This window comes from Lipophrys pholis (genome assembly GCF_963383615.2).
Source record: "Lipophrys pholis genome assembly, chromosome: 19".
Classification (NCBI taxonomy): domain Eukaryota; kingdom Metazoa; phylum Chordata; class Actinopteri; order Blenniiformes; family Blenniidae; genus Lipophrys; species Lipophrys pholis.
In genome coordinates this window covers 15,107,861-15,132,643 of record NC_137647.1, presented here as the reverse complement: position 1 = coordinate 15,132,643, position 24,783 = coordinate 15,107,861, and the positions used below count along the sequence as shown (strand labels likewise).

At 43.5% G+C, this 24,783-nt stretch overlaps 1 protein-coding gene across 1 annotated transcript; it reads right to left on the bottom strand.

The window, feature by feature from the left end:
• Positions 1-9,809: 9,809 nt before the first annotated feature.
• ppap2d (phosphatidic acid phosphatase type 2D) lies at positions 9,810-24,594 on the bottom strand. The gene is made up of 6 exons (XM_080488838.1): positions 24,065-24,594; positions 13,079-13,236; positions 12,621-12,907; positions 12,442-12,499; positions 10,478-10,654; positions 9,810-10,246 (listed from the first exon to the last, which is right to left on the bottom strand). Exons 1-6 carry the CDS (start codon positions 24,270-24,272, stop codon positions 10,142-10,144), a joined length of 993 nt encoding a protein of 330 aa, XP_080344964.1. The 5' UTR covers positions 24,273-24,594; the 3' UTR covers positions 9,810-10,141.
• Between the last annotated feature and the right edge of the window lie 189 nt (positions 24,595-24,783).

Sequence of the window (24,783 nt, the reverse complement as noted above, 5' to 3'; positions counted from 1 at the left end):
CACATTTTCTTCTCTCCTCAATGTAACGCCGACTTCGGCTGAGATTATGAAAGTCTGCCCTTTGATAAACTGCTTTTAGTGGTTTCACCTGGAGCACTCCGCTGTAAAATATATGGAACAGTGCCAGAACGTCATTCCATATCATCCCCAGTCATAAATTCTTTCTATAACTTTGTGAAGCCCTCTGGCTTCAGTTGTTGGGCTGCAGCAGTCGTAATGTGACGCAACTGCTGCGGCTATTAAATTTGCAGTGAGGCCCAGCAAACACAAGAGGAGGCCCTTGTCAAAGGTCAGAAACATGTTATAGACAGATGGAGAGAGACAGAAATATCATTCCAATCAAAATAAATGAAGAGAAGGAGTCTGTGCAGAGACGGGATGTGTTTAAAGCCCAGGTGGGTGTACAACAGCTGAACAGATTTAAAAGGTTTCTGGACCGAGGATGGCAGTCGTCCCAACATCATCACCATGAGAGGACCGAGGCCTCTGAGCACTCAAAAAGCCCCTTTGTCAGTTCCCCTTCACACAAATACATACACACAAACACTGTGCAAAGACAAAGCACAAGCCGCCATGGTGCAGCACGCTTCATTTACACTGCATCTTCTCTGGTCCACCGAGAAAAAACAGACCACATTCTGTGTGAGTCTGCCTGGGCCCCTATTTATCTCTTCAGCTCTCTCTCCTCCAGCCATCTCTACCGTACCACCGCCCGTCTCTCCCACATGGCCGCAATCCACCCGCAGTTCAAGCAAAAAGGTGTTTCCTTCACAATCATCACGATGGCTTGAGATTGACTGAATAAGCTGTTTGGGGTGACGAGTCGCTCGGACTTTCTTCTTGATCACATGAAGCATGGAAATGACAGGATTAACAACAGGCAGGAATAAGTTTGTAGGTAAACACATTTAGTTCAGGCCTCTTGGGGGGAAGTGTGTGGATGTGGTCTTTTTCAATCATCTGATGTATTTTCCACAGATATCAAGTAACAGTGGGACACTTGGATATCCTGCCATTCCTCTCCGGATCTGCATAAACAGAGGAGAGCGAATAGGCTAAAAAAAGCCTGTATAGTCAGGAATATACAGTACATGTCCGATGGCGCCTTCAACTCCTCCCAATATCCAGCTCTGACTTCAGTCAAACGCAAAAAGTTTGAAAAAGGGTATCTGTGTAAATAATTACAATTCACTTGTTTTTTGAGGCGTCTCTTCAAGTGTGTCAGCTCTCCTGTTTCATTCATAAGAGCAGCGATGAGAGATAAACAGCTCCCTTCCTGTCTCACCATCATTCTAGCAACCCTTTGTTCTCCGAGCATGTGAAGGAGGACACTACAGTTTTGGCTCAAAGTTCTTGTCGGATTTCTTTGTGAAGGAAGAAAAAAAAAAGAAAAAAAAAGAAGGAGGTGAGTATTTCATGAATAATATGTACCAAAGTTTGAAACAAAAACGGGGTTCACCATTTGGGGTGAGTGAGTTGTGGAGTCAAAGCAAAGGCAAAGCAACATCACAAGAATCCTGAGTAGGTCTGAAACAATAGTGCTGCTCAGTACCCTGTTTGGCTTGAGTTTGCATAGCGCCACGACGGTTTCAAAATACACCCAGTAGAAAGTGGACCGCAATCAAAACAGTATATACAGACCAGCAGCGACTCCTTCTATAAAAACAATATCATGTTCACACCCCGACCGGGAGGATTTTCTATAGATTATAAAAATTTCCAGTCATATTACACAAGCCGAGAGCTGGATCTGAGAGATTCTGATAGCGTTACGGATTTTCCTCAAAACCCGAAGTCAGAAGCGAGAGAGCAGCAGGGGTGCTTTCAAATAAAATTCTAATATTCATAATCCCTCAATCTGAGTGCAGGACCAAAGGAGAAGTGACTTTAGAGAGTGTCAACCCATGCGGAGACTGTTACAGAGTGTCCAGTTTGCTCAGTATGAAGCCTGAAACCCCCACTGGCGCAAGTTTGATATCACAAAGGGACACGGCTCCACTGCCAGAAAGCACATTAATACTCACACATAATGACACACTTGCTGAGGAACACAAATACATGAACGGCGTAGCAACGTGCCAGTGCATCCTGCAATACATATGGCATCCAGGCATGCCATGTGGTTACATCAGGTCACAGAAATGAACACCTAGTAAACGGAAATCAGCATGTCGGAGCAAATATCCTTCACGGGTGCGCGCAGTGGGGCTGTCATAGCAGCGCATGAATACATGAACGTGGGCCTCTCGTTATACAATGCACAGCCCCGACACATCCAAACTCCCCTTCATGCACAAAGTTTAAAGCCTCTTCTAATGTCAATGTTCTCCCTCCTTTCAAAACCACAGCTTGGTGAGTCTGGGCACAGCAACCTGATCCTGCTGAGAAAGTCTTATAAAAGGAGGCAAATAAAACAATCCAATCAGGAACACCTCTCCTCCACAGTGCCAAACATTCAATATCTGAGAGATTTGTGCTTCCAGACCGGTCCCTGCCTGGGAGCCTATCGACGTCCTGATATAAAGCAAAGTGAGGCTGCAACATAAAGTCATGGCCCGGTATAGTTTGATGCAACTCTTTTTTTCACATGCTGCTGAGACAGATGTTGTGCAACTTGCCTCGGTTACTGTAATCTATTTTCCAGTTCAATCTCCTGAGAGGGATCTCTGTCAGAAAACAAACCTCTCTGTTTGAAGCGTGGCCTCTAGTTAAACTTGTTCAACTTCTGCATTTCTCTGTTTATATCGCTCTCCCCCCTTTCCCCTCTGTTTTCTCTCCCACTTTCCCTCTCACTCCATTCCTCAGTCCTCTCCCTGCTCTTTGCTCTCCTTTCCCCCCAGTGTTTCTTCCCTCTGCCGTCTTCATTTCTTTCTCCCCTCCTGTGATTTGCTGGTGGAGTAAGTCTAAGTATTTGGCTGGGCAAACTCGGGGCGAGCGTGTCTTGTTACAGCGATCCCGGCTCTCTGATAAAGCTGTGCATTGTGAAGGATAATCCCTCAGAAACAATCAGGATTTTTTTATATACTGCTCTCCGTTATTTCTGAACCCTCACACACACACACACACACACACACACAACCACATATAACCACAGCATGCACGCGCATAAATACAACGCGACTCAGTTCAATGAAATACCACTTGTCTCGACACACACGCAAATACATTAACAAGCACTGGCATGCACTGGCATCAATGCAGTCGTGAGAAAGTATGCGAGAAATTGACATCAGTTCACCCATTTGGTTAATTTTGTTTATGAGCTGCGGGCTGCATAATGTTTTCTGTTATTCGCGACAGTATCCAAGACAAGACTCACCTCACACTCTGACTGACATGGCAGAGAGTTAAAGGGGACATGGATTTGTACACGGGGAGTTGCTGGAGTGCCGTAAAATGTCAGTTAAGTCAGTGTGTCTATCAGTGTCATGTTTTGTTAGGGCAGCTCTTGTGTAGCTGTTCACACTTGGCTGATCCGTATTGTTAAATAAACAAAGCCTTGTATTTGGTTGTGCTGTGGATCACTGAGGCACTCACCTGAAAAAGAAAAAAAAAGTGGAGAATAGAGGGAATGAGGGCCGCAGCTCATAGTGAGTCGGGGGGGAGCCTTTAAAAGTTCCCTCATTTAAGCCAGTTTAATGCAAAACCATTTTAGAAGCAGTCATTTTGAGATGTAATTGGCAGGAAAAGCACAGGTGAAATTAATACTATTAACACTGGATGTGTGTTCAGTTAAGTAGACGCGGTGCCTTCATGGGGTGCCGCTAAAGAGTGCAGCTGCATTAAGGTTATTGGTTCCACCTGTGATTTTCCAAGCGAAAATATCAGCAGTGCAAAAAGTCTCTTTTAAAAGACCATTTTCTCTCTCTAATACTGTGGTTTTGATGCTCTGACTGACTGGTCACAGTAATGACATTCAATCCAATAGACTCCATTAGAGCAGCTGATTTGCATTGTCGACTACATTAGTTCATCCTCATCCTTTTTTTTTTTTTTTTTAATTGTGCTTGTTCCAGTTGTTCAGTGTCAAGACAGACACCTCTGAAGTTTTAGGAATGGGGTTGTCTTCCTGTCACAACTATCATTTCTCATCCACCAACAAGAGTTTTTCTTTCTCTGGCTTTTCCACCGCTGTCATCATCTGTAACCGAAACCAGAGGCAAGGAGAGTAATTACAGGACAGAGTCAGACAGCAGAGCTGTAACTGTCAGGTTGACTTTCGTCTATTACACCCAAATGACTGTAAACGTAAACCATAAAAAGTTGTTGTGGCCCACAATGGTGCAGTGGTTAGCACTTTAGCCTCACAGTGAGAAAATCCCTGGTTCAAGTCTTGGCTCATGGGTGTTTCGGTGTGGAGAGTGTGGGGGGTTTTCTCCAGGTACTCTGGTTTCCTCCCAAAGTCCAGAAACATTCCCCTGAGGTTAATTTGTGACTCTAAATTGTAAGATGTGAGTATTTGCGTGGACTACGTAGTATTTGTGGACTGGTGACCTTTCCATGATGTACCAGTGTTCACATGTAGTCCATGGTTGGAAAAACATTATACTGCAGATGTGTGCATATATGCTGTGTCCCATCAGAAAATAGAAAAAGTATTAATGAGAGATCCTAACAGACACACAATGCGTGGGCTACAAATTTGATTATAAGCTATTACTGTCATTAAATATATCTGTTGCCTAATGCTGTGCTCAGTGTGTGATATCTGTGACCAATAATATACAAGCCTACCTTGGCAAGTGATGTTAGTGGATCAGTATTACACACACACACACACACACACACACACACACACACACACACACACACACACACACACAAACACACACACACACACACACACACACACACTGCTCACTAGATCACTTCGTTCCTAACCAGAGTTTAGAGGAATATTGTGGGATGTCTGCTGTGAGCATACGACTGGCACCAAGCTATCGTCACATGCACAAAGCAGAGCTAAAAGGACACACATGCAAAAAGGAAAGAAGCACAGACTGTACTTCACAGTTTCTTCGCCCTCTGACGTGCTGCAGTGTTTTGTGACCCAGCACCTTGGCTTTTCATTTTCCACACTAACCATTCCCATCACACTAATTTACAGATAATATAATTCAAGCTAAAAAAAAAAAAACAGCTGGTATTTCAAAGCTTTTTTTTTTTTTTTTGCAATAATTTCTATACATTGTACTGAAGGATGAGATGATTTATGTGGGGCAGTATAGTGGTAGGTTCAACATGTCAGGTCATAAGGGTATGCTCCAGTACAAGTTTAGGGGTGTGCACTGTCCTAAACATTCAAAGAAATATACACAACCAGAGGAATATGAATACATAATCACCAGGCAAGGTCGTATTGAACACTGGCCTCCATGTTTTGTACACACTACTAATGACAGCTGGATCTCTGCGTGTGAGATCAGTTCCTCAGACAAAGATCATGAGCAGTGAAGTCAGTTGTGTACATTTATGAGGTTCACTTGAGTAATATTCTGTCATAAATTGAGTAATAAATGGCTTGTTTTTATAAATCCCCTGTGTGTATCCACATTGACTGAGGGTCATGTCAAAGTTACATTACCACCACATGTGAATGTGTGTGTTGCACAAGGCTTAGCTTGTTGACCTTGGAACTTAAGATCCTCCTCCCAACTCTTCACTGCAGTCGTCACTGACACCTCCAGGTCCGGGCTATTGTTTTTATTCCCATGATCCTGTTTTTGCATTCCGGTCTCCTTTCAGCAGCCTGTGAGTTACAGAAAAGCACACACACATGCACAAGCAGCCACTTACATCCATCCTGCAGACTTTCACCGAAGTCAGCTGTAATTACTACTTTCCTAACACTAATGTAACACTAACTCTTAATCTTAACTTCACCCTAATCCAACTTTGAAATGTGTGTTTTTACCTGGTTTCCTTCATGACAACTTGCTTCTTGTTTCCCTAATGAGAACAAGCCCACATGATATGAGTGTGTAAACCAATTTAAATTCCCACAACAATCAATCTAAGTCCATGCAGCACACTACCACATTCCTATGCATTATGCACGACTGACATAGACTTTGAAGTCAACTGTAACAACTATAATCTATGTAATCCTAATCATAGTCTCTCCTTAAGTCATAACACCAAAAAAACAATGATTTTTCTTGAGGAGACCTTTTGTCAAACACATGCACACACATGCACTTAAATATCTCTCCCGCTCCAGACAGCACTGTATAAACAAAACGTTTTGGTATCTGGACTGGCGTGTCTTGTCTCTTTCAGATAAGTTTGCATTGCTAAAGAATGTCATGTCAAAATCCAACTTGCATGTTATTATCCTGACTCAGATCATCAAATGAAGGTGTTACACAACCAGTTAGATGTGTGTCCTTGTGGTTTTCTTGGAGAATAACAGGTGGAGCACATCCTGGAAACACTTTCATGCAGGTAAATTAAACGTACAGGTAACTCGGTCATGCTACTTTAAAACATTAAACTTAACAGTGAAAATAACATAACACACATTGTGTCACCAGGTCTTCTCAGATAACCTTTTTCTATTGTGTTGTACTTTCCTTACACTATGGGTGTGTTTTTACACATCATTGTTTATTGTATAAGTATTTATCTCTGCAGGAACTGCAGTTACCTGGTAAAGCTAATATGCTCACTTAGTTGACATTTATGCAACTTAGTTTTTGATTACTTTACACACTTACTTAATATAAATAGAAAGTTTAAAAGATATACCTCACATGCAGCCTCATCCAACCACCAGTATTCTGTGTACAGCACACATGCCAGTCTCATCAGATCAGGATATAAAGTCTATTGCCAGGGCATTCTTGATAGGAGCTTTAATAATATGCATAGCAGTGAGGCTGCAGGAGCAGGCCTGAACCAGAGCATACTAAAGAGTCCATTAATCCTTTTTAATTCTATTAAGAAATGGTCTATAGCTGGATAAGAGACCGGAGAGTTCCAGAGGCTAAGTCTGTAATACCTTGGAGATGCCTAGCAAAAAAAGCTCTCGCTTAACAGAAAATAATAAATATCATAATTTCTTCTCCTTTTTCAAACGGAATCCATTTAAAGCCTTAAACAGCTTTTACTTTGCAGCAAACAAACAATCACACAATGGCCATGAAAGTGTTTTCCATTTTAATTACAAGAACTATGACCTTGCTTCAACCAAATGGAATGCAGACATTCTGCACATTTCCTCATGGTATTATCATTAGGTGAAAAAAACGTTTCCTGACACACACACATGCGTACACAGAGATATGCAGGTGAGCTACGTGCCTTCTGCCACACACTTGTGCGATTTGAATCTGCATGAGCATCTGCTCAGCTATCTTTTTTTTCTTCTTTTTTTTTTTTAACTAATGTCCACAGAATCAGATTCTTTCAAAGGAATTTGCAAAAGAATGAGGGGAATGGAGGGGTGGCTCTAATTTTCTTTCTCAGTGAAGCATAAAGACATCGATGGCTTTCACCTGTTGAGATAAGATTTTGAATTACCCCCATCCTAACCCTCTTTTAAATGACCACAGTGGTGGCTACTGTTCTACTGTGTGCACAATCAGTGCCGTGTAAATAGTGAGGCCCTCCTGACTGGACCTCAGTAATCTGAACACAGAGAATCTGCCTCTGCTTGTTGACTTCCATCTATTTCTACTATAGGCCAAAGGGCTAGTTTGGAGTGCGCCAGTCACAGTGTAAACGAGATGTCATGTTTGACAGGGTGTGTAAGCTCAACTCGGCTCGGCTCGGTCACACACACCTAAACCGAAGACAATAACAAGCTATGAGGTTGACACACAAAGTCGGACAAGAACCTGTCGCAAAAAGCACAGGCTTAAACATTGCTCGGGAATGAAATGTGGCTCCTGAGTTACAGTATTATGAAACAAAACAGGCCCAAAAACCATGATCACATTCTTTCCCACCCTGACACCCCACACCCATCACCCTCACCCTCCCTGATCGCCAACCCCATCTGTTCTGCCAACTGCTCTATTACACTTTCCCCTTATTATTGGACCACATTTTCTGCTCGTCCCCTTACCTTACAGCTATTACATTTCTCTCTTTTGCCCTCCCTGTCTGAGCCAGGCTGATTTTTATTCTCCCCTTTGAGCCTGGAAGTAGGTAGGAGAGAGAGAGAGAGAGAGAGAGAGAGAGAGAGAGAGAGAGAGAGAGAAATGAAAGAAAATGCCTTTGACGCTCCAACCTGTATCTGGCTAAGCATCTCCATGGTAGCATGACCCCCTGAAACAGTCTATCACGCTCTACTGCACTTGAAAAGAACCCAGTGCAAAGAAGGGGCAGAGCGAGGAAGAGTATGAAGAGGACAGAGAGAGAGAGAGAGAGAGAGAGCGAGAGAGAGAGAGAGAGAGAGAGAGAGAGAGAGAGAGAGAGAGAGAGAGAGCCAAGATGAAGGAAACTGTGAGTGCGCTGGAAGGGAAGCATCCAAACACAACACATTGTTAAGTCACTTATCATTTCAATGTTTATGTTCATTTTTGCCTAAATGTTCTTACCTCCTCAGAGTCTGAAGCCCCGTGTCGAAAAAATAAATGGCTGCACACTGACTGACTTAATATTGTTTGTTCAGTAACTTTTCAGTCTACTGACAGCAACAATAATTGAGATCAGAAGAAGTTAAAAACATTCAACATTCATTTTAATGGTTTGGTTTTTTGAGTACAGTGGTTATTTTTGCCAATGTGGCATTCACAGACAAAACGAACAAATAACAATAACTGGGAACACAAAAAAAAATATAGCTTTCTGATCATAACTGTGGCTCAGTCTAGTAGTTACACAACAGGTACACAAAATAACCCTCAAACGTAAATACAAACACTCACATAAACATGTAAAACTGTCCAAAACTTGAACTAATACTCTTGAAATTCTGTGTGGTTTATAAAATGTCATAGCTATTTACATTCAGTTTGAATAATTATTGATTCAAGATATAAAAAAAAAAAAAAAAAAAAAAAAAAAGGTATGAGCTTGACAATAACAAACATAAACACTGATTATTCAAACTTGTGATAAAATATATAATAGTGATTATAATTAGAAGGTTCTGTTATCTATATTCAAGTGCTATTAATTGAGTTGCGCAGGAGGGCTGCTGGGGTCGCAGCCACACAGCTCCTGTCAGAGTGGCATAAATCAAGGTGCAGCTCAGAGATTGGAGTCCAGGGGCAAAAGTCAGAGGTTACAAAATTCAGTCAAACCTCCAGCTCTGAGACACAAAGTGGTTAGTACAGAAACGGCGGCAGTAGAGGTTAGCTACCCGGTCAGATTTCTTCCCCCCCACTGCCTCGGTTAATCAGGAAAGTATAACATTGTATTACAGCACAAATACTGTTTCGCTTTGCTTACATACAGGTTATAGTTTAATCATAGTGATGAGGGCGGTCTGGTTAGAGGAGTGGTGCGTCAGGCCACTGAAGGTAAAGAAGGTTAGGACTGGATGCCAGTTCTTGTTCCTCATCACTGCCAGTTGTGTCACTTTGTGACAGACGTGGCACTCGCTGAGGTCGGATAGTCGCAGTTCACAGCTGCTGGGTGATGTTTTCCAAGCTTAGCAGAGGATCAAAAACAAAGAGGAGGCCGGCCTGTTCACGTCTGTTACACAAGACTAAAGAGTGGCCAGTTCTGCTTTGAAAGAGAACAGAATTCACACACCAAAGGCCTCCGTCTCAAAGAAAACAAGTTCAAACTGGCAACTTTCAATGTTAGCAGCTTCTAAAAATCCTCTTGAAAAATATACTTTAAATTTTTTTTGTTTTATATACATATATAAAAAATATCTGTCCTACTATGCAGTTCTTTCACTGGACGGGTTTGACTTAAAAGTCAATTGTGCTTTACAATGTAGTTCACATGTGTGAGTGTGTGAATGTGATGAATGCATTTTGTGTGTGTATCAAGATGCATGTACGTGTAATGTGTATTAGATCGTACTCTTTAATCATATCCTTCTCTTAAAACGATTCCCTTTCGTGAAACTACACTTTCCCTCCGTTCACTGCTCCTCATCTGTGCTATTTGCTATCGCCCCTGTATTTCTACAGTCCATTTTCTCTGTTTTTCTGATTCCTGAAATGACTGCGTGCACCAGCTAACACACAGTTTGCTGGCTGGACAGTGGACTCTCCAGGGACATGCTGGTGGGAGACAGGTCTGGACGGGTGCAGGGCTTAAACATGGAGGAGATGTAGAAGGCCTGCAGGCACAGACAAAAAAAAAAAGAAAAAAAAAAGAAACATGTTAGGAAAGATACACAGACCATACATGCTGTCAATCATTTGCTGTTTATAACCACATGAGGAGGTCAGGGTGGGGAAAACAGAGTGAGCTTGTTTAAGCTAAGTCAGTCAATAAAGCGAATAGAGAAACAAATTCCATAAAGGCAAAGATTAGACGTTGCTCAGAACAATTTAGACTTTCAACATACCACCCAGTATGCAGTAAGCCCTCCCTGGATAAAGCCCGTGAGGACGTCAGTGGGGTGGTGGCGGTAGTCAGAGATGCGGGTGAGGCCAGTGTAGATGGCGATCATCACTAATAGGAACTGTATTAATGGACGCAGTAGCCGAGCTCCTCGCCACGACAATCGTGCCTGCAGGTAGAACTGCACACAAAGGAGATAAATATAGGGATTGTATTTAATACAGAGATTATACATCAAGTGAGCAATTGTGTGATAGTGTTTTCCCAAACAACATAAACCAGTAATTGTGTCTAATGACTTTATAAGTTCTATAAACACAGGCGCAGTAAGTCATGAAAACCCATTCAATTTGCTACCCAGAGGGGAAAGAGAAGCAAGGCATGATTTCATTAACACATTCTAGACCCTGTTTCCTCCTTTTGTTCATCCTCATCCCCTGGATGATCGCAGCGGCTCAGAGTGGATGTTTGTGTCAGTAGAAATGGGGTCACAGGGCGAGCATGATGCAGACGCGGGGCCGGCTTTATGAAGTGGCTGGAAGTCTGTCTGGGCCCATCAGACACGGAAGAGCATGTGGCCTACATTCCTGTGGAGAAGCGGACCCTTGCCACGTCCTACCCTCCCTCCTCCGATCCCAAATGAGAGCAGGTGTCACTCCTCCTGCCTTGCACACAAGCAGCTGGCCAGAGTGGAGGTGGCATGTAGCTACAGGTTCGACACATTCTCTTCAGGTTCTCTGCAGCCTATTGAAACTGCAGCCAACAGCAACCCGGCATGCAAGGCTGTGTTTTTGTGCTTTGCAGAGAGTGTGTGTGTGTGTGTGTGTGTGTGTGTGTGTGTGTGTGTGTGTGTGTGTGTGTGTGTGTGTGTGTGTGTGTGTGTGTGTGTGTGTGTGTGTGTGTGTGTGTGTGTGTGTGTGTGTGTGTGTGTGTGTGTGTGTGTGTGTGTGTGTGTTTTATTAGAAACAATGGTCTAAAAGGGGATAGAAACTAGCTGTAACAAAACAGCAACGTTCTTGTTTTTCTCAAACCATTTCTTTCCTTTTTCTTTCTTTTACTTCTCCACTTTTTTAATCTTCATTCAGTTCCACCGTCCTCATCCTTGTTTCTCTCTTCACACTGAGAAAAGAGCTTTTCATTTGGACTTCTATAGTGGACAAGTACAAATTGGAGAAGAGGTTTTCATTTTCTACTCTCCCCTGCAAGTTTTTAAAAGCGCTACTTTCATTTCGTTTTGATGTGGCTGGTTAAAATAGATCACCTGTTTAATTAAGGATTCACGATGTAGTGGACACGAGGAATGTGAAGTTTTTATAGTGAAAAATGTCCCTTTGTCTCCTTTAAACTGTCATTTTTGTCTCACAATGTACCCCTGACTACTGGGCACTGTGTGGTGTGGGAGAAAGATGAAGAGTTGGGGGGGGGGGGGTGAGAGGGGAGGCATAAAGGGTGTCTATTGCTGAAAGAAGCCTGTCGATCTCTCAGCGGGCATATTCAGCCCTCCACCCCCTCCTCGAAATGAGACCCACAACAAGGCCTCCTCTGTCTGTGGAGTCTCTTCATCTATTCATGTTCCCTGTGGAAAACATTCTCTCTCATTCTCCACCCCCCACCCCCCCCACCCCCCACCCACCCCTCCTCGTTGCTTGCTGTCTCACCAGCTCTTTCTGGAAACAGAATGCCTGGAGAGAACTGCTGCGTTCAAAGATTTCCTCCCTCACGATCAGGAAGTATGTCTTGGTGTGTGCCAGCGCATGTTTAATTAGCTTAGTTAGAAGTTGCACACACTGTTCTCGGCCTCTAGGGATTTGTGTTGTGTTTAATAACTAAAAAAGAAAGTAAGAGCTATAATATTCCCCCTACCGTGTAAACACAGCGCCAAATACTGTAATTACACAACATGAGCTCAGGTGAAAGTGAAGGTCACACTCTGTGTGAGTGTGTGTTTGCATAGCAGAGGTTACTTACTGCCAGGTAGAGCATGGTGTACATGGCGAAGGAAGCGTGGCCTGAGAAAAAGGACTTCCTGAAAGACAAGACCAATTAAAATAGGTTGAAGTTTACACATTGACTATGCAAGGGAAGTCACAGTGTGTTCCACCTTTAGCAAACAATTCATTTCTGGAAAATGAAGCCAAACCACAAACCTTGCCTCTTCCACCATCTTTGCTTTGGGCTGCCTGCACTGGACCTCTGGCACGTAGCTGCCATGAGTGCAGTTAATGGACGCATAAGTGATGTCACAGACCGCAAGGAAGTTAGGTCGGAGGCGACCCACGCTCAGCTTGGCCATGTTGGTGAGAGACTGACCCACACAACAGCCAAACAGGAAGCTCCCCAGCTCCTTATACAGACAGGACACGTAACGGTTTCGAATGAAGGCCCGCGAGTGCACCCCTCGAAAGCGCACACGATAGCACTCGCCCAGTGCGATCTGAGAAGAAAACAAGACAACTGTAACTGGTTAGTCATATCCCACAACTGTACAAATATTAGTACATTACTTTAAAAAAAAAAGCATGATCTGACACTTTGACTTGACAAAATCAAAGTGAAGTCGTTTCTAACTCCACATGTGAACACTTATAGGTTGTCATGGACTTACCGTTAGGCCTGTGATGACTATGCCACCAGCGATCAGCAGGCTGTCGGGGATGGCCTCTCTATCCACGTAGGGGTAGGTGATGCTGGAGTCTCCGCAGAAAAAACCTCGTCTGTACGGAGTTACCGCTTTCAACTCGCAGGCAAAAAATGGGATAGAGGCTGACAAAATGTAGGAGGAGGGGTGAAAAGAAAAAGAAAAACAAAAGATGGCTTGATTAATATCCGAGCAATAAGGACAAAGGTGGACAGGGACCAAAAACATCAAGATGAAAAGATAATTGGTATAATTGGTATCTAATAATTGGTATATTCGCTCCACACAAAGGTGGCTTTCTCCTGGCTCGCAGGAGATTGGCATGACATGCAACATAATAAGGGGCGCCGCATTTACGTTTTTCAATCATTTGGTGACATGATTCCTGGGCATCGAGCATTCCGCACATAGCTGCCTCCACCGGAGGAGCAGGGGAGAGAGGAAGGGTCGGCACAACGTAGAGAATGATGATGCGTAAGGGCACAACATAGAGAAAGTTAAACAAGAAAAATCTGAGCGTACTGAAAGACAACAATGAAGTTGCTGTGCAATAGAGCAAGACGTCTAACAATGACACATTGTTCCAGTGAAAAGTAAACTTACAAAGAGAAATACATAGTGATCTTTTAGGGCCAAGTGTTGCAATTACAAAGTTGTATGAACATTAACTTTAATGTTGCAATCTATTGGCATATTTTCCTACCTTACACAAGCCATGTCTGGGCATTTAAACAGGTTCGGGTTTATTTCTCGTGTCATATGAACTCTCAGATGAGTTGCAGTTGTGAAACGTGAATCAGTATAATTTGTGCGCTAACATTTGTACGACACTGCAGTTCCTGCTGGTTGCTAATTATAGGGGATCTACAACAGGTGAGAAGAGGCAAGGCCTGGCGAGTTTAAGCAAACAAACCTTTCAGTTTGGAGGTGAAAGTTCACTGGAGAAAACTTGTGCAACATTTGAATTACAAGAGGGGAAGCGAGGTCTGTACCCCCTCAACTGCGGGCTGAGCTCCACAGCTTCTTATCCTGCTTTGTACTTCAAACTAATAGGGAAAAAAAAAAAAAAAACCCTTTAAGGGCTTGCCCAGCATGGTCTATTTCTCTGTCCCTTATCCCATGTCCCCTTGTCACCCTGTGGAATGCAGTGAGAACATGGGACTAATCATTAACCTCTGTGCCGCTCCCTGTCATCCCGGGCCTGCTGGTTGGCTGGAACAAACCCAGGCCAAAACACTGCTCCTGCCAGGGAATCGCTCAGCCTACGTGACAGAGCTGTGCACAGGATACACGTTTAAAATCAGGCCAAGAGGCTTGACACGACAATATACACTCAAGCGCCCAGACAATGGCCTGAAAACCGTTCTGTAACCACGTGTCTTTTGACTGGAGGTGAGACAGTAAAAGACAGTTAGTCTTCGGGGAGGTTTTCCCACATTGGCCAAATTGGTTAAAGTTTGGATATTGCTCAGTTGTTTAAAGAAAGTCTACGAAGAAATACTGTCACACATTTAACAACCATGTAAATACATCCAAGATATTATCCGACAAGGCCAACCAGCGTGTGTTCAAAAAAAATCTATACTATGATCAGCAGTGTGTGTTCATGAACTCTTCAGTCAGGGTCAAGATGACCTATCAGAGACAAAACAATGGAAGAAACAGGCTGCCCTTCATGTGATTCAATAGATGTTAAGAAAGCAAAGAGGAGGGAGCACGAGAGGGAAACACGCTGAAGACAGATAGCACAGGCTGTGACGCCAACAAAGAAAGCGGGAGAGATAGGAAACACCTCTCATCTGACCCCGATCTCTCGCTCGCTACATTCAGTTGCCACGTCTACACGCAGCTCATCTCCCCCACGCCCTCACTCACCTCAGTCATCAACATACATGTGATGTACATGTGTTGTGTGTACGAATGCATCAGTAATTCACGTGAATGCATCCATTCATGTTTTAATTTGGTGTTCTAGCCTAACTATGTATGGTGGAGCTAGACAATCTGTTAAAACAGCACAATGAAATTATTGGCAATTTGATAATAAAGGAAGTGTCTATGTGGTTGTTCTCTTTTCCAGGGCTCGCCACAGAAAGTCACTGCAATTTACACAGTAGGCTGGACTAGTTTTTAATCCAAATGATCTTCCTGCAACAACAAGGATTTTAATTCAGGAACTGCACACTGAAAGTCATGACCTAATATAATATGTATAAGATGCATATAATATATAAGAATTGATCATTTTGCATTTTCTGGACATTATGCCTCTATTGTGAGTGAAGTTGTTTTATCGGCCCACTCAACAAGCTTGTCTGGTTATTGATATTTGGGATTTTCTCAATTCAAACATTCATATCTGAGTGTACCATACCTAAGTGGAGAATTGCAGACATGTGATTTGCTTCTTTCCTGGCTCTCAATCAGAAGGTATGATGTTTTTCATTTAACGTGTTTTAGATGAAATCCCCAAAACAAAACACAACAAAACCTGTTTGATGCAATTTGAAGAGCTTTCTAAGTTTCACACTCAGTCATGGTGGATTTGCTCTTTCAAACTCATGTTTTTGGTCCATTTTAGTATTATTGAATGCTGGTGAGATCCTGGTGTTAAATACATAATAGAATATTTCAGCTGTAATAGCATCGGTTTTGTGGCAAAAAGAGGCTCTATATGGAGTTTTTCTGTTCACATCATCCGTTAACAGCTTCTATACATCTCTGGTTTCCACAATATGGCCTGCCCTCCCTTAGTAATCTATATTGTGCAGCATTGACAGACAGATAATGGATAGTGTCTCCATTAAGGCCCAAAGAAGCTGCAGTTACAGCCGGAACATGGATTTCTAAACGGATCAATTTTCAATATATATATATATATATATGGTCTAATGGGACCTATAAAGTACTGAACTAGATGGAGGACCACTTTATGATCTCCTGCCTGCTGATACTAATGGCTTATGTTGTCCCATTTCTGTGTTACATCCATGAACAGACTGCAGGGAACAGTGGTCAGAACACTGCAACATAGCTGGTTGCCAAGTTTTAATAACGTAATCAAACAAAATCCACCTCCGATGGACTTGTGCCATAAAATGTCAGAGCAGCCCAAAACTGGGAGAGTCCGCGTATAAAGTTTAAATAACAGCACAAGAGAAACGGCAAGCTCTTGTGTCACGGTAAACCTCCATACTTAGCAGTTACATTGAAACAGTTCTCACAACAAGACACAAAAACACTCAAGAGACTCTCACATCATCTGTCAGGCAGCTGTTAGCAAACCTCTGCACCTGGCCAAGGCATGCTCAAAAGAGAGCCAGAGCAGGAAGGCCTGTGAGGGGATCCAGGAGGAGGCAGAGGAGTGGGTCGGCTCACACAGCCAGTCCAAAAAGTGCTGCTCACTGGGCCAAACATTCAAAGCAGGAATGCTTTCAAATAGTCAAAAGGGACAGAAAAACAAAGAGCGAGAGAGAGAAAAGCAGAGGGAGAAGCAGAAGGAGGAGAAGAGGGGATATGTGCCTCACTCTGAGAAACTCTTCTGGTTCTAATTTACACATCTATGACCACAGCCCAGAATGAGCTCACTGTGAGAGGAGAACAACAACTAATGCAAGAAAGAAAAAAAAACACATAGAGAGAGAGAGAGAGGGCGTAGTTAAAGGAAAAGTGCAAAGAAAAGATGGCAAATGGTCGCTATTAATCAAAACGCTTTAAGGTCATATTGCCCAACAGCTGTTAATCAATACAGTGTCAAAAGAAAAACTGGGCTGAAAATGCCTGGCCAGGAGGCCTGAAAATTGACAAATGAGGGTGAAGCCAATAATCCTGGGGTGAGAGAGAACTGGAAAGATGGAGCCAAGAGAGATGCACCAAGGATTTCTCCATGAAGAACAGCAGACGGAGGCGATTAGTGGTGGTTCTGGAATGTGAGGGTCAGAGATCTGGGCTCTGCTGGGACCCGCTCTGTAAACACGACCCCGCCTCAACCAGCAGAATACCCCCCCCAACACACATACAGACTCGGCACACTCACATGCACATAAAAACCACAGATGGATGCAAACAAACCAAACCCACAGCCACATAGACTAACAGACAACCAAACAAACCACAAAAAAAAAAAAAAAAACATCAGCACCTGGGAAAAAAAAATTAACCAAGCAAATAAACCGCGCTGAAGTCAGTAAACCATATATAATCAAACAATCCACAACTCAGGCATCAAGACAAACAGATCACTTCCTTTCAGAGATCAGCATCAACTCCTCTGATGGTGTTGCTGTTGACAAACAGCAGGTCAACTTCATAGATTAGCGTGACACAGCCTAAAGCGATGTCTAACCCACAGTAATGATCATCTGCTTCATAGCACCCGATATTAATTGACGATACAGGCCTCGTTCCACATTCGCCCTTTGTTAGAACTGGAGGACAGTCAGCTGGTCACTTGTCATCACAGGTCCATCTGGCCCACAGTAGGACCGGGCAGTGGTCGGGTATACAGCACTGTTCACGGGTGGTCCACCTTCACAGGGCCCCCGCAGCATCTTAACAAGTTTACCAACTCAATTTTAAGCTGCTTGTTTACCTTTAAATCACCTTTTTTTTTTTTTTTTAAAGCGTGGTGACTGTTGGCATAATTTGATTTTGTGCAGGCACGGTAATCTCTTGTAACGACATTATAGGGAGCAGCACAGCAGTCAGCTCATAAACAGACTCAGCAGTTCAGCTGGGTGGGCTTGTACAAAAATTTGTGCAATAAAAATGTTAACTACACAAAGCCAACTCTATTAAGCTAGTCTTGAATTGCTATTTGATTTAATCCGTCTTTAATGTGCGTCAGGTACTTAAACAGCAACGCCAAGGGTTTTATGTTTCGCAAAAGTCTGCTTCAAGACTTCAGAAAAGAATCGCATGTGACAAAAGCTTGAGAACTTAAAACACAGAGACTGACAGTCAGGAGCAAAAGCTGCTATACTGGAGCAAAAGTTACATGTAAGCAAAGTTGAACTCATTCATCTCAAGGGTGTGATTAACATTGGAAACTATAAACTGCAAGAAACCCTATTAATCGACAGTGTAGAAGTTCCTGTTCTTCCTTGGTGGTCCAATCCAGGTAAAGAAGAAGAGTACCGGCCTCCTGCACTTGTACGCTTCTATCTCTTCCTCCATAATGAGCTGGATTGTTCTGAGAGACTCCCGTGTTTTGTCTGCCCTGATGGCATCCAAGAACAAAAAGATACTGAGGAGCCATCTTGGCTGTTTGTTAATCATCCTTTATCATCAACATCTGCTACAGCTAGACTCCAAACGGTCTGTCTTAGTTTCATTTATCATCATGGATCCCCCTTCACAGCTGCAGACGGGCCAGTGAGCCGTGCTGCTCAGGTTCATTTTTTGCCCAGAAATCACAAACAAATATTGGTATTTTTGTGATTTTAAATCAACAAATTCACATATGTCTAAATAAAACCATAATGAGCATCAGTATTAAATAAGCATCGGTATTAAAAAAATTGTTTTTTCGCAACAAGTACTTTGGCCTTAAAGTAGCTTTGCCATCACCTAGTGCCCAGAGGTGCTCTGGCTTGTTGCTCTTACCACTGGCCAGTGGAGACACGCTTCCCGCAGCTGCTTCTGTTCTCTCCACACTTCACTGACCTGCTTCCTGGAGCCCAGTTCTGGAGCTCAGGGCATGAGTGGTGAGTTTTGAAGTGGGCTGTCTGTCTGCCTGTCTGCTTCAGCAGGAGCATAAAGGACCCGCCACTGTGGTATGTACCTTGGAAACTTTAAAGGAGTCCTCTGGTGGATTTGTGGTGTGAAGGTAAGGGTGTGCGCAGTGAGGTGAGGGCTGGCTGTCTGCGACGTGAGAACAACACAGTTATAGGCTGCTGTTGAGGTATGTAGCATGAAGCAGACTGATGGTGGTGGTGGTGGTAATGTTTGTGTGGAAGGAGGTGAGGGCTGCAGGGCTGATTTGTCAGCGTCGTGGTTTGCAGGGGGACAAGCAGCTGGAGCAACTTCACAACAACTTTAGTTTGAGAGGATAAATGGCAGAAGGACTCCGGCAGGTGAGGTGTGACATGATGATAAAGTGGTCACGATGATGAATAACCCAGCAATGGAGCCAAGAGGGGCTGCCTCAGTCTTCTTATTGGGGGACAGACAGAAGACCACAAGTCATTAGTTCTGACAGATGCAAAGACAGGGCTGCAGCCTGCATTTGAAGTCAGGTGCAGAGTTTGATGCTGAGCCTCATCACACCCATTCTATCTAATGAGTACTGAGGATTAGAGTGCTACACACATCTTCATTCACTCATTACAGCTAATACCTATGGACCACCCCGGGCACTCATGGAACTGTCTTCTAAGAGAAGATTGCAGCTGTCTCATTAAAAGTACATTTGAAGCTGTTTGCTGTCTGAACCTTTCCGATGCATTTCTGACTACTACTTCCTCACTCGGACATAAACAGACAGCTGTATATGCGTTCCCTCAGGCGCCCATGGGTCTGGCCTCTGACCCCTACTGTAGCTCCCCAAACCCTGACTCTCTTTCCGTAACTCACGCCGCTCTCACTCCCTGGGGCTGCTCACTCGTTCAGGCTCTCACTTGCCCCTCAGCCTTTAGGCTTGTGAGGCATTCTGAGGCCTGAGCTGACTCTAACGTACTAATGGCTCATGGAAAGACGTGCGGCAAAGTACAGCGAATGGGCCTGTGTGGTCTGTTGAAGAGAGGGTGCACCTAATGGATTCCCGAACTTCTGCACGCTGTCGAAGGAGAAGCAGATACATTAATATAGTTACGAGGGCGGGTGAGCAAAATCCCTTCTTCCACGAGCTAATGATGTGACGGAGCCACATTTTAATGGCTCTCCATCTGTCAGCCGCAGAGTGACGCCAATGTGTTCCATAACTTCAAATCCTGAGACGTGCAGCAAAATAGTACCAGCAAATTTGTCAACAAACAGCACGCACATGGCAGCTGTAGTAGGGAGTCTGCATGAACAGCCATAATGACTCATACACACACAAACATCCACACCCACACTTTTACTAAAAGGTGCGCACACACTCATACACGCGAGTGCACACATATAAATAGACACACACACACACGTAAGAGAAAATTGAATATTTCTGGGCCTGTATAAAGCAGCATGCTGTGACGTGTTGGCCTCTCGCTGTCTCAGTAACTTGGCAGCTTTCTGTGCCAAAAAAATGAACAAAAAATCCTCAAACATAACCCCGCCACCGGCTCGAAACACACACACACACACACACACACACACACACACACACACACACACACACACACACACACACACACACACACACACACACACACACACACACACACACACACACACACACACACACACACACACACACACACACACACACACACACACAGGGACACCGTCAGTCCCAAAATAGAGCCTGTCTGAAGAAAGGTGGAGGGAAAAGAGAAGGATGTATAAGTGGAGATAAGCCGGAAAGAGGGAGCGCTTTTTGAGTTCAGATCACTCAGGTAGATACGAGGTTTGTTGTCCTGGCATGCTGCTTCATGTCTAAGACAAAAAGCATTCACACAGAGTGACAATCGACTCGATACCAGCTTTCTCTTTCTCTCGTATCCATATATTGGTAAAGGACTGAATTAATAAATTCATTTCCTTTTGGTTAACAGAAACAAATATCCACATCTATGAATGTGTTTTTTTAAGAATTGATTTAAAGCAGGCTAACTTCTTACGCATGTCAGTGCTGTGTTAAACTGATGCCGTTTGGTAATTAACCTCAAGAAGAAGGTCAAGCCCGGAGGTATTCGCAACATTCGAGTATGAGCCATATAAGCTAATGGCGGGTTCTCAAGTACCACTTCTATTCATTTCCCAATTACCCAGCGGAGTGTCAATAAATGACTTTATTGGGGTGATGACAGCATAAAGGCCACCTGTGCAGGAGGGAAACAGCAGTGCTGGCTGGAAAGGCTTGTCACTGCATGCTTGTCAGAAATGACAAACACCCAAATCCTACTGACCTCTGGGTAGTTGGACACTGGATCTGAGATGCAGCCACAGGGCGCTGATTCTGTCAGCTCTCTTTTAGTCAAACCCCCGCAGTGCTAACAGGAACCCATGTAAGCACTTAAATGGACTAAGACAGTTTTATTCTGCACCTCACAGGGAACTGACGAGCACTGAGCTGAAGCAGAACAATCTATCTTTGTGAAGCATCTATCATAAAGATGTGCAAACAGTCCCATGAGCAGCACTGTCCTATGACTAAAAGAGGTGCGTAACAATATGGTAAGAATACTTTCCCTTGTATACCAGCATTCAAAAGACAGACTAAAGTTCATTGCAACACCACAACAGACTAACTTTACATGGCCACAGTGAATGTAAAGCAAATACTTCAGACGCATGGGGAGACAGAGATAACCTCAGACGTGGTGGAATCCCTCTTCAGATGATCACATAATGAGGAAGGATGCTTCGGGGTAAATTCCACAGTTACAGTAGTGAATGAGCCCCTTCAAAGGATGAATAATGCTGGCGGGTCGACTGTCTAGAGGAACTGATGATGGCATTTTAAAGGGAAAATCGGGTTAGTCAGAGATAAGAAGATTAAGTGAGAATGAAGGGCCCAATTCATTCCCAATAAGTGATGACATTCCCTGCCAAATGCACACGGATGAGTCAACGCCAGGCCTTTGCCGATAACTAACGTGATGGCTGGCAGGACAGAGACCGACAGGAAGACTGATGGGGATTGATAAATAACCTAATAGCGCAAAGCACTATCATTCACAAAAAATAGTTGTAACACTGCAATAGAGAAACAGATATATCATGACCTTGTGTACACAGGGTGTAATAAACGATTCCCCTCGCGATGCATGCTGTGGATGTGAACTCACAGCGCCTGGTTGTGTCGAATAAAAACGCTGATAATGAACGTCTTTGAACAGGCCAGAGGATCTGCGTCATCAAAACCTATAAGATCTTATATTTACATATCAAATGATATATAAAACCAAGAAAGGTGTAAGTTTTTATGTCCCGTTGTTCTCAGAACAATAGAGACTCTCAGTTGTGTCCAGCTTCCAGCTGAGAACTTCTGCTTCAGTGTTGTTATCTAGTCCGAGGACAATAAAAGGTTTCAGGGCATGCAGTCTTGTGGGAAACACAAGTGACGTGCTTAATTAGTGCCTGAGGAGAACCGAGAGAGACACCATTTCCACTTTTGTGCAGACTGATGCTAGATTGCTGCCCACTTCCTCAACCGAGAGTGAAGCCACCGAGAAGTGTGCAGCGTTAACTGCTAATAGCATACCTGCAGGGTTTAAGAATAATGCGCCAATGAAAGCGAGTGTCTCACATGGTTGTTTTGTTTGCCAGCCTGCTCGTGGTGCTTTAACTGCCAGCATGCCTGAGACCTGTCAGTCTGCTTCGACGGGTTCTGCTTCTCTACTTGCTGCCGGTCCGAATAACCACCTACACTGGTACTCCCTTCACAGTCATGTGAGATGACGGCATGAAACTTGTGATATTATATTTTGCTTCCATCGTCAGAAAGGACAGAGAGCAGCCATCAAGCTGACTTTACAGGCTTACAGGGGATTCCTGATGACTCCTTCCTTCTATACAGAGCTGGCGAAAGTCGACTCACTTGAGTAATGTACAAGGTGAACTAAGTTACCTGCACTTACCCCTTAGTTTGTGTAGTTATTTTATGTTTAATAGATCAACATTAGGTAAGCAAAGATACAAGAATACACTCATATTTGACACGCTATGAAAGTTCTAACGGACTCTAAAGCCTACACTATATGTTACCGCAGTATTAATCAATATTTGGTACACATTTTTTCAGGCGAGGGATTTTAAAGGTTTGAATTCCAGTTTTTTCATAATTTCTGTTACCAGAGAAAAAAAACTCACACCACTCTAATAATTCCTGAACTACAGGAACCTAAAGAAAGAAAACATAAGACTGATCATATGACGTCTGTAGTTATTCAACTGTGTTAATCCTGCCAAGTTGAATGATGCTGAATGAAAACACAACTTGACCTGATCTAATTACGTTATCTTAGTCCATGACAAACAACATTTGTTATGACTCAGCCTAAAATGTATCAAGCAAAATGAGAACTCCAGAGCCAGCTCGTTTTTATCTCTGATGAATTAAGAAATATTAGGTTTTCTTGATTCATGTTTGCACATAAATCAACCGGCATTGATTTGAAATAAGTTTGAACATTTTAAAACAATACAAACCAAAACAAATCAGACTGACAAGCATAACAAAAATTACTTGCCACAAGTCGCCTATTACATCCCATGAATGGGTCATTTGTAGGGATAATTACAGAAAACCAGTTCAGGCCACTCCTTTGTTGTGGTTGTGAGGGTGTCCCCTCAGTTATTGTCAACATGTTGTTTCCGATCTTATTCCTGCTGAATTATAAGCAGGCTAAAATACTTCTTTTTTTTTTTTTTTTTGGTGATCGTGCAGTGAGAGGGGTTCAAACATTCATACAGCACGAGGCATGGTTTCATCCCTATTCCCACGTTCTTCTCCCGGGAACTTGGGGTGGTTGCCATGGGAACAGATGAATTCCCGGGACAACTCTGCTGCTGCCAACTGAGGCCCCCTCCTCTCTCCTCTCCTCTCCTCTCTTCTCCCTCCTCCTTACTGAAGTTTTCAACAGTTTCCATTTGACTTTAGGAAAAATACTTTGCAGCCTGGTTAACTTTAACAGCCCCTCGTGCAATGCGCTGTTTGTTTTTCCTCTCGAAAATCAACTTCCTTTCTTGCAAGAAGATAATGTTGACATTTAAGAAGTAAACAAACAAATCAAAAAGACAAACAAGTATGTAGAACTCATGTTTAGCGTATTTATAACAGCAGTGTGCACTGCAAACACAGTTTCTTACCAACACAGAGGCATATTACATCCAGACCGACCAGCATCTTGCTTTTGGTGCAAAACGAGCTGTCCTCCTCGGACTGGGTGAGGAAATGCTTCCCGGCTCCGTTCTCCCTCCCATCCCCGGCTCCTCCGCTATCAGCTAACCGCAGCTGGAGCTCCGCGTCCCGGGGCAGCGTGTTGCTGTGGTCGCCGCTGGAATTGAACTTCTGCATGTTTTCAGCTAAACGCAAACTACTTTAGAACTTCTTTAAAAAGTGGCTCGGAGTAGTTTTTTCTCTCTCTTCTTTCTAATCGAAGAATAAAGAAAAAAAAAATATAAATATAAAATTCTCCCCCTTTAAAAGTTTGAGTCCGTCCGTCGTTGGCGCAACAAATCCATGTCAGCTTGAAGTTTGACAGCAGCACTGCGGAGCAGATGGAAACGCGTCTGTCATGAAAAGAGCCGCAGTGCGGAGGAAAACTGGCGCAAAGTGGTGGCGGAAGGTCACGCCAGCGAGCGTCTAAAACCTCAGCTCACAACTAACTTTGGTGAGTGGGAGAGAGTTGCTGTTCGCTCTTCAAACGTCCCGAGCACATTCACACGCCACTAATCATTAATGAGAGGCGGAAGTGTGGCACTCGCCACTTCAGAATAAAACTAGTCTTCGCCAGACGTCGCTCTCACACACCTGGACACAAAACACGATGCGTTTATTTTGAAATGAGTATTTGATACTACTTCTG